The 14,792-nt window shown below is 41.1% G+C and overlaps 1 protein-coding gene across 1 annotated transcript in view; it reads right to left on the bottom strand.

Annotated features, from left to right (window-relative positions):
* The window catches only part of ern1 (endoplasmic reticulum to nucleus signaling 1), a 96,046-nt gene that overhangs the window by 50,068 nt on the left and 31,186 nt on the right, over window positions 1–14,792 (bottom strand). Inside the window, exon 2 of the mRNA XM_073026409.1 lies at window positions 10,203–10,320. Within this exon, the coding sequence (XP_072882510.1) occupies window positions 10,203–10,320 (118 nt within the window). The remainder of the gene's footprint in view (window positions 1–10,202; window positions 10,321–14,792) is intronic.

Genomic DNA, 14,792 nt, shown 5'->3' with positions numbered 1-14,792 from the left:
CGGAAGTTAGAGAAATCAGTGTTCATGCCATCAGGTTGGAGGCTACCCAGCCAGTATATACTTCCTTAATATGTACTTCCTTAGAAGGTTGGCGTCATTCAATGTTTGTAGTGAGATGCTGAAGATGTTCTATAGGTCAGTTGTGGAGAGCGCCCTCTTCTTTGTGGTGGCATGTTGGGGAGGCAGCATTAAGAAGAGGGATGCCTCACGTCTTAATAAGCTGGTAAGGAAGGCGGGCTCTGTCGTGGGCAAAGTACTGGAGAGTATAACATCGGTAGCAGAGCAAAGGGCGCTGAGTAGGCTACGGTCAACTATGGAAAACCCTGAACATCCTCTGCATAGCACCATCCAGAGACAGAGAAGCAGTTTCAGTGACAGGTTTCTATCGATGCAATGCTCCTCAGACAGGATGAAGAGATCAATACTCCCCAATGCCATTCGGCTTTACAATTCAACCGCCAGGAGTAAGATATGTTAAAGTGCCGGGGTTAGGACTCAATGTATTTAAGTAAACTACTTAAGAACTTTTTAAAAGCTATTATTAATGTTTTTTGAGAGGGTGTTTTTAGATGCATATCATATTTTTACTGAGTTAAGTATTGTATGTAATTAGTTTTGCTACAATAAGTGTATGGGACATTGGAAAAAATGTTGAATTTCCCCATGGGGATGAATAAAGTATCTATCTATCTATCTATCTATCTATCTATACGATGTTGTTCCTCCAACCTGAGTGTGGCTTCATCTTGACAGTAGAGGAGGCTATGGATAGACATATCAGAATGGGAATGGGACGTAGAATTAAAATGTGTGGCCACTGGGAGATCCTGCTTCCTCTGGCGGACAGAGTGTAGGTGTTCAGCGAAACGGTCTCTCAGTCTGCATCGGGTCTCACCAATATAGAGAAGGTCACACCAGGAGCACTGGACACAGTATATCACACCAGCCGACTCACAGGTGAAGTGTTGCCTCACCTGGAAGGACTGTCTGGGGCCCTGAATGGTGGTGAGAGAGAAAGTGTAAGGGCAGGTGTAGTACTTGTTCTGCTTAGAAGGGTAAGTGCCAAGAGAGAGATCAGTGGGAAGGGATGGGGGGGGATGAATGGACAAGGGAGTCGCATAGGGAGCAATCCCTGCGGAAAGAAGGGGGGGGAGGGAAAGATGTGCTTCGTGGTGGGATCTCGTTGGAGATGGCAGAAGTTATGGAGAATTATATGTTGGACACAGAGGTTGATGGGGTGGTAGGTGAGGACAAGAGGAACCCTATCCCTAGTGGGGTGGTGGGAGGATGGGGTGAGAGCAGATGTGTGTGAAATAGGAGAGATGCGTTTGAGAGCAGAGTTGGTGGTGGAGGAAGGGAAGCCCCTTTGTTTAAAAAAGGAAGACATCTCCTTTGTCCTAGAATGAAATCATAAGTTTAGGTTGAGAGAGAATGCCAACATGGATTGTGTCTGGTAATTGAAAAGAGAAAAAAAGAATTCACAAATGGAATAAATTACTTCCAAAATCTCCAAATTAAAGGAAATACTCTAAAATCTTCAAAACATTTCTGAATCATATCCGCTTCCCACACTACAATCAAAATCAGAAATGAACAATCCTACAAAATGAGTGTGAATTTATTGTTCCACAAAACATGGCAGGGAAATAACATAACAAGCACAGAAGATACTTAAACACAAGAGAATCTGCAGCTACTGGAATTCCAAAGCATCGCATCGCACCGCACCGCGCCACACACACAGACACACACACACACACACACACACACACACACACACACACACACACACACACACACACACACACACACACACACACACACACACACACACACACACACACACACACACACACACACACACACACCCCGCCCCGCCCGTCTGTAGATAAATCACTGTATATGGAACATGAAACAGAACACAGATTATATGGAAGAGCATCAATAACAATTTCTTCTTTGAACCATGAATTAGTCAACAACTTATGATCACAAAGGAATATAATGATCCTTATTTATATTTTTCAAATCCCAGATCAATCATGCCTCATAACCATTACTTGATCCAAAGTTCAAATATTGCAGTACGTTTCAGAACCATAGGGCTCAAATCACCAATTTATATAATCCCTTTTCTTCAAGTCAAATCCTCCCTACTGTGATACTTGGGCTGGTGTAAATGTAGTTCAAGCAGTTAACAGGATAGGTAATTCATATTTTGGTCAGGATATGTAGAGAAGGTCAGAGACCAAAGTCAGCAAGTCTGGAGATGGAGGCCTGAAGGTCGAGTGTACGAGTCTGAGCTGGGGACTGGAGGTTGGAGGCCTGAAGGTCAAGTGTACGAGTCTGAACTAGGGACTGGAGGTTGGAGGCCTGACATCTGCAAGACAGAGTCCGAAGCCGTGGATTGGAAGCTAAGAGACTGTCTGTGTCTGTGAGGGGGTGTGAAAGGGTCTTGTTTTGCTGTTTTGTTCTGTTGTTCTTGCTGCTCACGTTGTTCTGCTGAACATTGTGGGCATCCTGTGCTGGTACCGGAATGTGTGGTGACACTTGTGGGCTGCCCCCAGCACATCTTTGGGTGTGTAAGGCAAACAACTCATTTCAATGTACAGTACATGTGATAAATAAATCTGAATCTGAGGCTCTAACTCCTCCCCAACTTCACTCCTGATTACCCTCATTCCAGGTGGGAAGATTGGGTGCTGGGGAATGCAGGGACACCATATAAATTTACTCATGGAGTCCTACAGTTTGGAAACAGGCCTTTTGCCCCATCAAGTCTGTGACAACTGTGAACCTTTCTGTTTCAAAACAGCCGATCAATGTGAATTAGGTCACTGGGGAAAGGGAAGAACTGGAATCCACCCAATGTAACCAGCACAAAATGGCACTCAAGAAGAGGGAATGGCCAATCGTTTCCACAAATAGATGAAGTTTAAATTCATTGTCATAGAAAAATTCACACTGTTCAAAGTGGAATGTTATTGTGGTTTTAAATAGATGTTCTATTGGCAAAAAGGCAGCTGAAGGTCAGAGATTTTTGATAAATGTGATTTTCAGTGAAGTGAACTCGTGACTGCCATTTTCCAGAATAGCCTGCTCCATTATGTTCATTTTTTTGTGTGCCATACTCTGCCAGAGCCTCAGAGACCACTTATTTTTTCAAGTGGTTGTCTTGGGGGAAAGATCCTGTGAGTGGTCCCCCACGTCCTTCTCACAGTGCAGTGTTTTTTTACGAGGCCGAGTTGTGAGCTTGACACTCAACCCGGCACGGATGGAAAGCGTGTCCGGGAGCGGCCCGGCTGGATTCGAACTCGGGAACCTTTGCTCCAGAGTCCGGCACTGATGTCATTGCGCCAGCCAGCCGTAATGTTCATACATATTTTTTTTTAAACCTGCTCTAACATATAAAATGGACATTGGCAGAGTCCCAATATTTGTGATTGGATAGCAAGCAAGCATCATTACACATGGGTGTCCTGGTTACTTGGTCAGTTTATACTACAGCACCTATAGAACTGTGGACTGAATGGCCTGTCCAATGTTGTGCTAATCTTGATTCCAATTTATAGTAAATGTCCTCCTCCTGTGTATCATCCATATCCCTCCATTCCCCTCACATTCACATGTTCATCTAAAAGCTTCAAACTCCAAAGTGCCTGATTCCTCTATTCTCTGTCTAGTAAATTTTCACTTTACTTTGGTAACATTCCTATTGAAGAATTTTGAAATGAAAGTTGCACATTTTATGACCCACTTGTTCTTATAACACATATAATAGATATTTTAATCAAAATAACAAATAACACACCCTCTAACTTGTTCCAAAAACAGAGAAGAAATAAACATAACACAGAACAGTACTGCATAGTACAGGCTCATGGACAGTGCATGATGTTGCATTGACTTTTAACTGCACCAAGATCAATTCAATCCTTCCCTCCCACACAGACCTTCACTTTTCTATCATCCATGTCCCTGTCTAAGAGTCTCTTAAATGCCCCGAATCTATCTGTCTCAACCACCACCCCTGGCAGTGTGGTCCATGCATCTACCACCCTCTGTGTAAAAAAAAACTTACCTCCGGCAAACTAACCCATTCTTTCCTCTCAACAACTTAAATTTATGTTCTCTTGGATTAATGATGATTTCTGTCCTGGGAAACCCACTGGCTGTCCACTTCATCTAAGCCTCTTATCATCTTGTATACCTCTTTCAGGTCACCTCTCATCCTCCTTTGGTCCAATGTGAAAACTATGATCCCAACAAATCCTCCCTCCAAACCATGCTCAGACAAGGATTAGTTACTCCTATTAGAAGAATTTCAGCAGCAACACACAAAATGCTGGAGGACCTCAGTAGGCCAGGCAGCATCTATGGAGGAAATAAATGATGGACAGTTCAGGACAAGACCCTTCATTAGAACCAATGAAGTCCTGATACAAGGATTCCCAACCTTCCCTATACCATGGACGTCCATGGACCCCAGGATGGGAACCATTGTGATAAAGTGTCTCAGCCCAAAAAGTCAACTGTCTATTTCCCTCCACAGATACTACCTGATCTGCTGAGTTCCCCTAGAACTTTCTGTGTGTGCTCAGGGTTTAGTTGGAACCTAGAAGATTTAAGGGGAGATTTGATAGAGGTATACAGAATTATGAGGGGGATAGATAGGATAAATGCAAGCAGAGTTTTTCCACTGAAGTTGGGTGGGAATACAGCTAAGGGCAACACACACTAAATGCTGGAGGGACTCTCATCTTCCTTCCCACCCTGGAGAAAGGGCTCAGTCTGAAACATCAACCGCTTACTCTTTTCCATAGATGCTTCCTGGTCTACTTAGGTCCTCCAGCATTTCGTGCGTGTGGCTTCCGAATCTGCAGATTTTCTTAGGTCTGTGCTACTAGAGGTCATGGGTTAAGGGTGAAAGGTGAAAACTTTGAGGGGAGCATGAGGGGAAACTTCTTCCCTCAGAGGGTTGTGAGAGTGTGGAATGAGCTGCCAGCACAAGTAGTACGTGTGAGCTTGATTTCAATGTTTAAGAGAAGTTTTGGATAGGTACGTGGATGGTAGGGATATGGAAGGGTATGGTCCCAGTGCAGGGTGATGGGAGTAGGCAGGTTAAATGGCTCCTCATGGAGTAGATGGGCTGAAGGACCTGTTTCTGTATTGTACTTTGCTATGACTCTATGAATATAGTTACTGTGGCAGCAAAACTGAAAGCAGTGAGGAATATTAAACTAGTGACCATGTGTGGTTACAACTGTTACGAAGGTGGAGCAACTCTGAGGGGCCGAAGGGTACAAAGTCGCCCCCTCCTTTTTGAGAATCGCAAGATCGCTATTATTTCGGGTCTGGGACCCAGGAAATGAGAGAGATACACATCATGAGAGAGGGAGACGCAGAATACACAAGGGTTGGAATGTCTCCTGACATCAGCGGAACGGAACCACTGATTACTGCCATTGTCTCTTGGAGAAGGAATTGTGTATTGAGTACTGTATTATTCATTGAAACCCCTCAGGGGACAACCAGAGTGGTCTAGTTGAGGGATTGCATCATCCCAACCTGATTGACATCTGAGACCCCGTGAGTAAGGATAAAAGAGGGGTCTGGGGAACACCCCTTTAGACGCACCAGGAGAAACGCTAGAAATCCCGTGACAGCGTTTTATAGCGAAAGCCGGTGGGGGCTCATGTGCGTCCTCCCTTGCCTGGGTGGCGGGCTCACCACGGAAGAACGGTTTAGCTAAAGGAGAGGTCACCATTGAACGGCCACGACAACGAGGCACCTGACGGATTGAAATCATAAAGGAAGGTTGGCAAAACCCATAGCGGTAAATGTTCCCATTCTTTTTCTCTCTCTCTCTCTCTCTCCAACAATTGCAACACAGCGACAACCAAAAGACGGCAGCTTGTGGAACTGCAGTGAACTTTATATTTCCATCGGACAATACATTATCCCCTAGACAATGATAGAGCTTATTTCTTATTGATTATTATTATACCCGCACTTTTAGGTTTAGTATTGACGACGTATATTATCTGTATATTTGCATTGATATTATTTTTGTGTATTTTTACTAATAAATACTGTTAAAAATAGTATCATCAGACTTCAATGGACGTCTCTATCTTTGCTGGTAAGTCACCCAGTTACCGGGTTCGTAACACAACTTTGTCCATAATTATATTCCGACTTCAGCTTCTCTGGTGGGAAACAAAACTGGAGATGATGGAATTCAAAACAAAAACAAATTTTTGGAAGAACTCAGCCTGTCAATCAGCAGCTGTGGAAAGAAATACCAGTTAATGTTTCTGGTTTCTTTTCCAATAGATGCTGCTTGACAAATTGAGCTTGTCCATTATTTCAGTTTTTGTTACAACTTCGAGTGTTTATGTTTTACATATAATTGCCCTTCCCTAACTGGAGCAGAGGAGGGGCTTGGAGTTACATTTGGAGCAGTAAACCCAAGTTACATTTGGAGCATTTGATTAGTAAACCCAATGTAATCATCATTACCAAAAATATTAACGATTCAAGATTAGCTTTGTCATATGGACATCAAAGCATACAGTGAAATGTGTTGTTTGACATCAAATCAAATTGGCAAGGAATGACCTGGGCAGCCACAAGGGTCACCACGCTTCTGGCACCAATATAGTACACCCACAACTCACTAAACACACCTATCCGTCTTTGAAATATGGCAGAAAACTGAAGCACACAAAGAAAACCCATGTGGTCAAAGGGAGAACATACAAACTTCAAACAGTGGCAGGAATTGAACCTTGATCTTACAGCTGGCACCGTAATAGGGTTAAGCTAACCTCTAACATTACTAACCCATTAGTTGCTGCTGTTTTCTCAAATTTCATATGAAGTTCACATCTGTGGTGGGATTCGAACTCTGGTCTTAGCATTACCAATTAGTCAACAATTGTGGCACCATGACTATGTTCACAATCTTAATCCCAGCCACAAAATCAACCATCCAAAAGAACTTTGTCAGCCACCTTGACAAAAACAAATTCAGAATTTTGCATGGTCTGTTAAACAATTGAATCGTTACTCTCCAATAAGATATCTCATTGCAAATATTCATTGCTTCAATTTTTAGGCCTGATGTAGGATGGAAAAGGAATCTTGTTCATTCTTTCAGATTGAAGTTTGGCGGGGGGAGGGGGGGGGAATGCCACGTTAGTGTGGAGGTTAGTATGACGCTATTATTTCTTGGGCCACCAGAGATTGGAGTTCGATTCTGGCACCATCTGTAAGAAGTTTGTACATTCTCCCCGTGACCATGTGGGTTTCCCTGGATATTCTAGTTTCCTCCCACAGTCCATAGGCATAGCAGTTAGTAGGTTGATTGGTCACTGTAAACTTTCCTGAGATTAGGCTAGCGTAAAATAGGTGGGTTGCTAGGCAGCGTGGGTCGAAGGTTGTGCCTGCTTCGTGCTGTATCTCTAAATTAAATAAAATAAAGGCTATTCTGAAGAGATTAAAACAGAGCCAATGGTTCATGTCAAAGACTTTTGATCCACACTGGATCTCTCCTCCCGTACATAAACTCCCTGACCCTGATGATTTCCAGCAGCAGTTATTTCAACGGCTGGCTTGATTTCTGTGAGTATACAAGCAGCTGAACAAGCATTTTGTTCTCTAAGCAGGGCACCACCTGGCTTTGATTAAATGTGATTATGCCGCTTGAACTTCTGACAGACCATAAGACATTATGGATGATTCAACCATCCAGTCTGCTCCACCATTCCATCATGGCCAATTTAGAATTTTCAATATCAACTCCACTCTCCCATCCTCACCCTAACCTTTGACACCTCTACTAATCAAGAATCTATCAACCTTCACTTTAAATATACCCAATGATTTGGTCTCCGCAGCCACCTGGGGCAATGAATTCCACAGATTCACCATCCTCTGATGAAAAAAATTTCTTCTCATCTCTTTTCTAAAGGGACGTCCTTGTACTCTGAGGCTGTGCCCTCCAGTCCAAGACTCCCTCACTAAAAGAAACATCCTCTCCCCATCCACTCTATCTAGGCCAGGGGTTCCCAACCTTTATACCTTACTTTTAACTGAGAGGTTCGTTGACCCCAGTTCAGGAACCCCTGATCTCAGTCTTTCAATGTTCAATAGCCTTCAATGAAACACCCCCCACCCTTATTCTGCATCAGTTCTCCTTTGCTCAAATCTGGATTGTGTACAAAGGAGATTCTGCCAATCAAGACACAGATGGTTCCTGTCGAGAAAATACTTGAAAAGGTTTAAGAGACACAAGAAACTGCAGATGTTAGAATTTGGAGCAACACACAAAATGCTGAGGAACTCAGCAAGTCAGGCTGCATCTGTGGAGGGAAATGGACAGTTGACATTTTGGGTTAAGACCCTTTAGCAGGACCAGTCCCTGCTCCTCGAAACTTTTCTAACCATCCCCTCCCTGACCTTGCTCTAAAATATCAATGTTCCTGATCCAACATCTACCTCACCTTATCAGTGATCTTAACAACACAGCTGAGTTGCTTGAATGCAACTTGCTTTCTTCAGACTGCCCATGTGAAAGCAGCTCATGGCATTACACCCTAATACCCCTTTAGGTTTTGTATTTACTTTTACTGTGATCATACCTGAAGGTTTGCAAGTCATCTTTCTTCAGCTAGTTGAATTTCACTATTTTTCTCTTACTTTCAGAACAAGAAAATGTCAGATCAGTAGCATAGACCAAAGTCACAAGTCACAGACAAAAAAAAAGTCAATGCCCAACACTGCAACATGCAGTTCTCCCCATTGTACAACAACACAAACTATGAGGGCAATGTTGACTTAGTACTTAATGATTTACAGTTCGAGATTTCTATATTTAACCAACATGTTAAAACGGTCAAAAAATGTTCAAAAAAGAAAATTGATCCAGTTCATTCCTACCAGACTTCTGAGCCAATTGTTGAGGAACGTTGGCAGAAATCTGGGAATAGATTACATTTCATGTAATTTTCCAGTTTGTAAATAGTGTTGCTGGGGAGAAAAACAGGAAGAAAATGCACCTATATTTTGCCAGGAACAGAAGTACAAACTGAGACTGAAAATAGAAAATGCTGATAAGGCATTTTGTGTGAAAGCCTCTGGAGGGCACCGCAAAGGTGTAACAGTTAACGTGATGCTACTTCAACCCAGGGCGTTCAGGAGTTTGAAGTTTAATTCCAGTACAGTCTGTAAGGAGTCTCTGTACGTCCTCCCTGTAGAATGCCTGGGTTTCCGCAGGTGCTCTGGTTGCCTCCCACAGTCCAAAGATGTACCGAGTAGACTAAATGGTCATTGTAAATTGTTCCGTGATTAGGTCAGGGTTAATTGGGGTTCTAGGGTTGCTGGGACAGCATTGTTTAAAGGACCAGAATGGTCCACTCCGTGCCATATCACTAAATAAACACATAAATAAAATATCAAACATCTGCAGAAAATGTCAAAATTAATTTTCCATCATTTCCAGTTAATGAAAATCACTTGTGAACCCATGTAATGACTGAAGACAAAGTTAAGTGCATTGGTGGCCAAGCTTTGTAATTTCATACGAACATTTTGCAACTCAGTTCTTCATAGTCATTTGATGAGCTCTCTTTAAGTAATGCAATTTATTTGTACTTGGAATCATAATTTCAAAGATTACCGCAATATTAATTATTCTATGTTACACCCCATTTAATTTCTAACACAAATGAAAAAACATGTCACAAAGCCAGCTTTGCATTGAACAATGAGCAGAGCCATCTGGCAAAATTCCATACAAAATATTAAATAACCTAGGGTACAGCAAGTGACACCAGGTTACGGAAATTGGGCCTTTACAACACAGTTTATATCTCTAATCAAGCACTGCGCAGAACAAAATGCAATAATTTATAATGACAGTCAAAATACATCACCACTTACATAAGCAGGCAAGCCATGCCCTTTCTAGAACAGGTTTTGCCAGAGTATCAATGTTTGCATAAAATTCAATAGGTTTCAGTGAGATCCCCCACCACCTCATTCTTCTAAACTCCAGCAAGTACAGGCCTAAGAGCCATCAAATGCCACCCACACATTAACTCTTTCATTCTTGTAAATGTGAAATATACAAATTAGCAAATATACTACTGTTACCAGAAGAGAAAATTCTATATTGCCAGGATGAAAGAAATACTTGCCTTCTTTCAGGGTCCATTTGATTGAACCTGTCTGTTTGCTGACAGCATGCAGGCTTCCATCCAGAGTTGATATAAACAGTAGCGTCTCAGGCAGCACCGTACCCGAACTTCCACAGCACTGCAAGATATAAACATCAAATTAACAAGCACAACCAAAGTGACAGTAGAATGCAAAATCTCTAATGTAATCCCATTTTTTCGAAAACTTAAAGGGTCAGCAGGTATTAGCTTGCTGTTCCTTAACAGTCATAACTGAACCGAGATGGGATGAACGACTATCCCATGAGAAAGCACACACAAATTGCCATTCACTTGCATTCCTATATTCAAATGAGATGCACCAAGATTAAAGATCAGCTTTATTTGTCACAGGTACATCAAAACATACAGAGAAATGTGTTATTTGCATCAACGACCATCATAGCCCGAGGATGTGTGAGAGGCAGTCCACCAAGTGTTGCCATTCTTTACAACATGCCCACAACTTAGCAACCCTAACCCATATGTCTTTGGAATGTGGGAGGAAACCTATGCGATCATGAGAAGAATGTACAAACTCCTTACAGACAGCAGTGGGAATTGAACCCCCCTCTTACAGCAGGTGCCATAAAGCCGCCCGATAGCTTTCATTTAATAATTTATTTAAAAAGCTGATAGGTAATGAGGAGGGTTGAATCTGAGAACTTGATTGCAGATAGGTAGGTTGAACCAACATTAATCAGTATAACACCTAGAACTCAGCTTCATGTGTAAATGAAACTCTGTGGGAAGAGCTCCAATTTGGAGTCACATGCAGTTCTTTTCTAAACTTCTGTGATATTCCCAGTTCCTCCAAGAAACTTAGTTCATCCATCTGGCCAAAAATATTCTTAAACAGAATTTATCAAAGACTGGTTTGGTTTCTAGTCACAGACTAAGTCAACCAACTACAAAGATTAAAAATAATAACCACTTAACATTGTAAATTTATCTCAACAGATTTTCCAATTGAGTGCAAAACCCTATAATGAGTTTAAAATCTTGCAGTCGCACACTGAACCCAACACAAGTCTCTCTTTAATGAAATTGATCTTAAATCACACCCTCTTAAATATCGGTCATTTGTTTTACAGTGAGTTAAATTCATTATATGAATTCTTTAATTATGCTCATTTAAACTCAGTATTATACGCAAACAACTTTGCAGTACCTAGGTTTATGCTCAGCTTACACATTCACCTCCATACTTTTTGAACCATATTCTCTGACACCCAATCCCACTCATCTGTCAGCTTTTTCAACACAAAAACTGTACATATATCCTCCTGTATCTCATCTGAACATAATACATAAGGCACAACTAAATATTCCTAAGGACATGCCCATAGTTCTTCTATCATCACTTTCATGATTTTAAATCAGGATCAGAGATTCAAAAGCGTCTTTGCTTCTTTTGGGTGTAAATGCATTTCCACAACCAACTTAACAGTTCTAACTACAACTTCAGAAAATTTGCTTCTACTTGACAAAATACACTGGAAATGAAAGGGTTAATGCATGAGGACTGTTTGATGGCTCTGGGCTGGAGTTTTGAAGAATGAGGGGGATCTCATTGAAACCTATCAAATTTTGAAAAGCCTATTGAGTGGATATAGAGAGGATGTTTCCTGTAGTGGGGAGTCTAGGACCAGAGGGCACAGACTCAGAGTAGAAGAATATCCCTTTAGAACAGAGATGAAGAGGAATATTTTTAGCTGGAGGGTGGTGAAACTATGGAATCTGTGGAGGGCAAGACATTGGGTATATTTAAAGCAGAGGTTAATAGGTTCTTGATTAGAAAGGGTGTCAAAAGTTAAGGGGAGAAGGCAGGAGAGTGGGGCTAAGGGGAAAATAAATCAGCCATGATGGAACAGTGAAACGGGTTCGATGGGCTAATTCTACTCCTGTGTTCTCATTCACATATCAGGAAGTTTCAGCCCAGGTGGCAGGTTTAAGGAAAATTGGTCTGTGATTTCAAAGCCCTATCCCATTTCCCAATAAAATACATTTTATCAGCACTTGGAAGGATTTCTGTACAATCATTTTTGGTGCAATGAGAAGAGCAAAACTTATTCTAACCTGCTAATCCTGCAGGAAAAAATATCAAAAAGACTAAGTTACTGAGCATTGTATCTGGTATGATTTATATTGTTTTGGTACGTCACCAAAGTCTTGCAAATTTCTACACATGTACCGTGGAGAGCATTCTGACTAGTTGCATCACTGCCAGGATTAGAGGTTCCAATGCACAGGATCACAAGATGCTGTACAACAGGATATCCCAACCTTTTATATGCCATGGACCCCTACCATTTACCAAGGGGTCCATGGACACCACATTGGGAGCCCCTGCTGTAGAGGAGTTTTAGTCTCAGCCAGCTCCATCATGGACACAATCCTCCCCACTGTCACCTTCAGGAGGCGATCCCTCAAGACAGCGGTATGCTTCATTAAGGATGCTCACCACCCAGGATGTGCCCTCTCCGCATTACTATCACTGTGAAGGTGGTACAGAAGCCTGAAGAACCCCACTCAACACATTGGGAACAGCTTCATCCCTTCCATCATCAGATTTCCAAAATGTCCATGATCATGACCTCACTATTCCTCTTTTACACTATTTATATTTGCAACTTATAGTAATTTTTACATCTTAATCACAGAGCACATTAAATACAAATGATATAGTTCAAACTGTTTTACAAGATAAAGTGAAAACATGAAAATAAAAGACCAAAATACGTTAGTTTAAAAGCAAGATTAAATAAATAGGTTTTGAGTTGGCACTTAAATATGTCAACTGAGTCTGCATCCTTTATACTTCTAAGTATTGAATACCACAGATGAGGAGGCGTAGTTCAAAAAAACTGACCTGCCAATTATTTTTTTGAGGGAGATTGTTTAAATTAAAGGATCCGACAGAAGGAGACCCGAGAACTCGAGCAGGGTTGCAAAACAAAAGCAATTCTGTGATGTACTCTGGCCCCAGACCATTGAGAGTTTTAAAAACAAATAAGAGAATTACAAAATTAATTCTAAGAGATACAGGAAGCCAATGCAGAGTAGCTAGGATGGGAATGATATGTTTCCTCATCCTGGTTTTAGTTAAAAATGTCTAGCAGCCCCATTCTGAATGAGTTGAAGTTTGTCAATAGATTACTTTGGAAGGCCAGTAATTTAGTCTATTCAATATAAAGGTGTGAATTAGTTTTTCAGCATCATTACATGACAGAAACAGACGTACCTTTTTAATATCCTTATGTGTAGAAATGTAGCTCAGGTTCAAATTCAAATCCGAACCAAGGATAAAACCCAGGCTTGTTACTTCTGATTTTACAAGAGGAGTCAAGTTCCCAAGTTTATCAAGAAGTTTATCTCTTTTGCTTTTGGGACCAAACAGAACTATTTCATTTTTATCTTCATGTAGCTTTAGGAAATTATTGCTCTTCCATTTGTTTATTACAGCCATAACAAAAGTCAGGGAAGATAGGGTGTTACCATTATAGGCTCAACAGAGATAGACAATTGTGTGTCATCTGCAAACTAAGCAAATCAAGTTTATGCTCTCTAATACGTCTCTGAAGGGGACCAAGACAGCTTTCCTGAGCAACACCAAAATTTACATATCTCTTAGACAATTGGTGTCCAAGGCAGACAAAAAAAGTGTTCTCTCTAAGAAATATGAACAAAACTAATTAAAGGCACTGCAAGAGAAGCCAACCCAGTTCTCAAGATAGTCTGAGAAAATGCTGTGGTCAATTGTGTTGAAGGCAGCACCTACATCTAGGAGAATTAGAACAGAGACTGTGTGGTATCAGTGCCTACGGCTGTTGACAATTTTGGTAAGAGCCATCTCAATGCTGTGGTTTGCTCCAAACACTGACTGAAATTTTTCTAGAATATTGTTTTCATTCAGATAGTTGTTGAGTTAATTGAAAACATGTTTTTCAAGAACCTTACTCTGGAAGGGAATATTTGCTAAAGACCTGTAGTTAGCTGGTACTTCATTATCAAAGTTTGTTCGTGAAGTAGGGGTTTCACAGCCACAGTTCTGAGACATAAAAAACCTCAATTTGACTGTAGTCATTCAATAAAAACTAAACTTATATGAACGAGTACTGCTACGGCAGTGTTAATCTAAATACCAATAAAAATGTGTCTTCATTTAAAAATAGTAATACATCATACCCAGTGATGTACATGAGCCAAGCAAACAAGATTCTATGATGGAAAATGTGCTGAGAATATATGGTGTACATTTGTGTTTAATGGCAGATGATACTGTTGAGTGAAACCACAGAAACAGCTCGAGATAAGCAATCTCTCCGCAGTGTACCCTTTCTCACTGATTTCAAATTGGTTTCTCAGTTTATCTGACATATTTGCAACTTGCCTTTCATTGTACAAGTCAAAGTCAAAATAAATTTACTATCGAAGAATGCAAAAGTCCCCATATGCTACGCTGAGATTCTTTTTCTTGCAGGCATTTACGGGAAAATAAAGGAACACAATAGCATTTATCAAAAATTATACATAAACAAAGACTGACAAACAACTAATCTGCAAAAGACA

Source organism: Hemitrygon akajei, chromosome 22 (assembly GCF_048418815.1).
Source record: "Hemitrygon akajei chromosome 22, sHemAka1.3, whole genome shotgun sequence".
Lineage (NCBI taxonomy): Eukaryota > Metazoa > Chordata > Chondrichthyes > Myliobatiformes > Dasyatidae > Hemitrygon > Hemitrygon akajei.
This window is presented reverse-complemented; position numbering and strand designations above follow the sequence as displayed.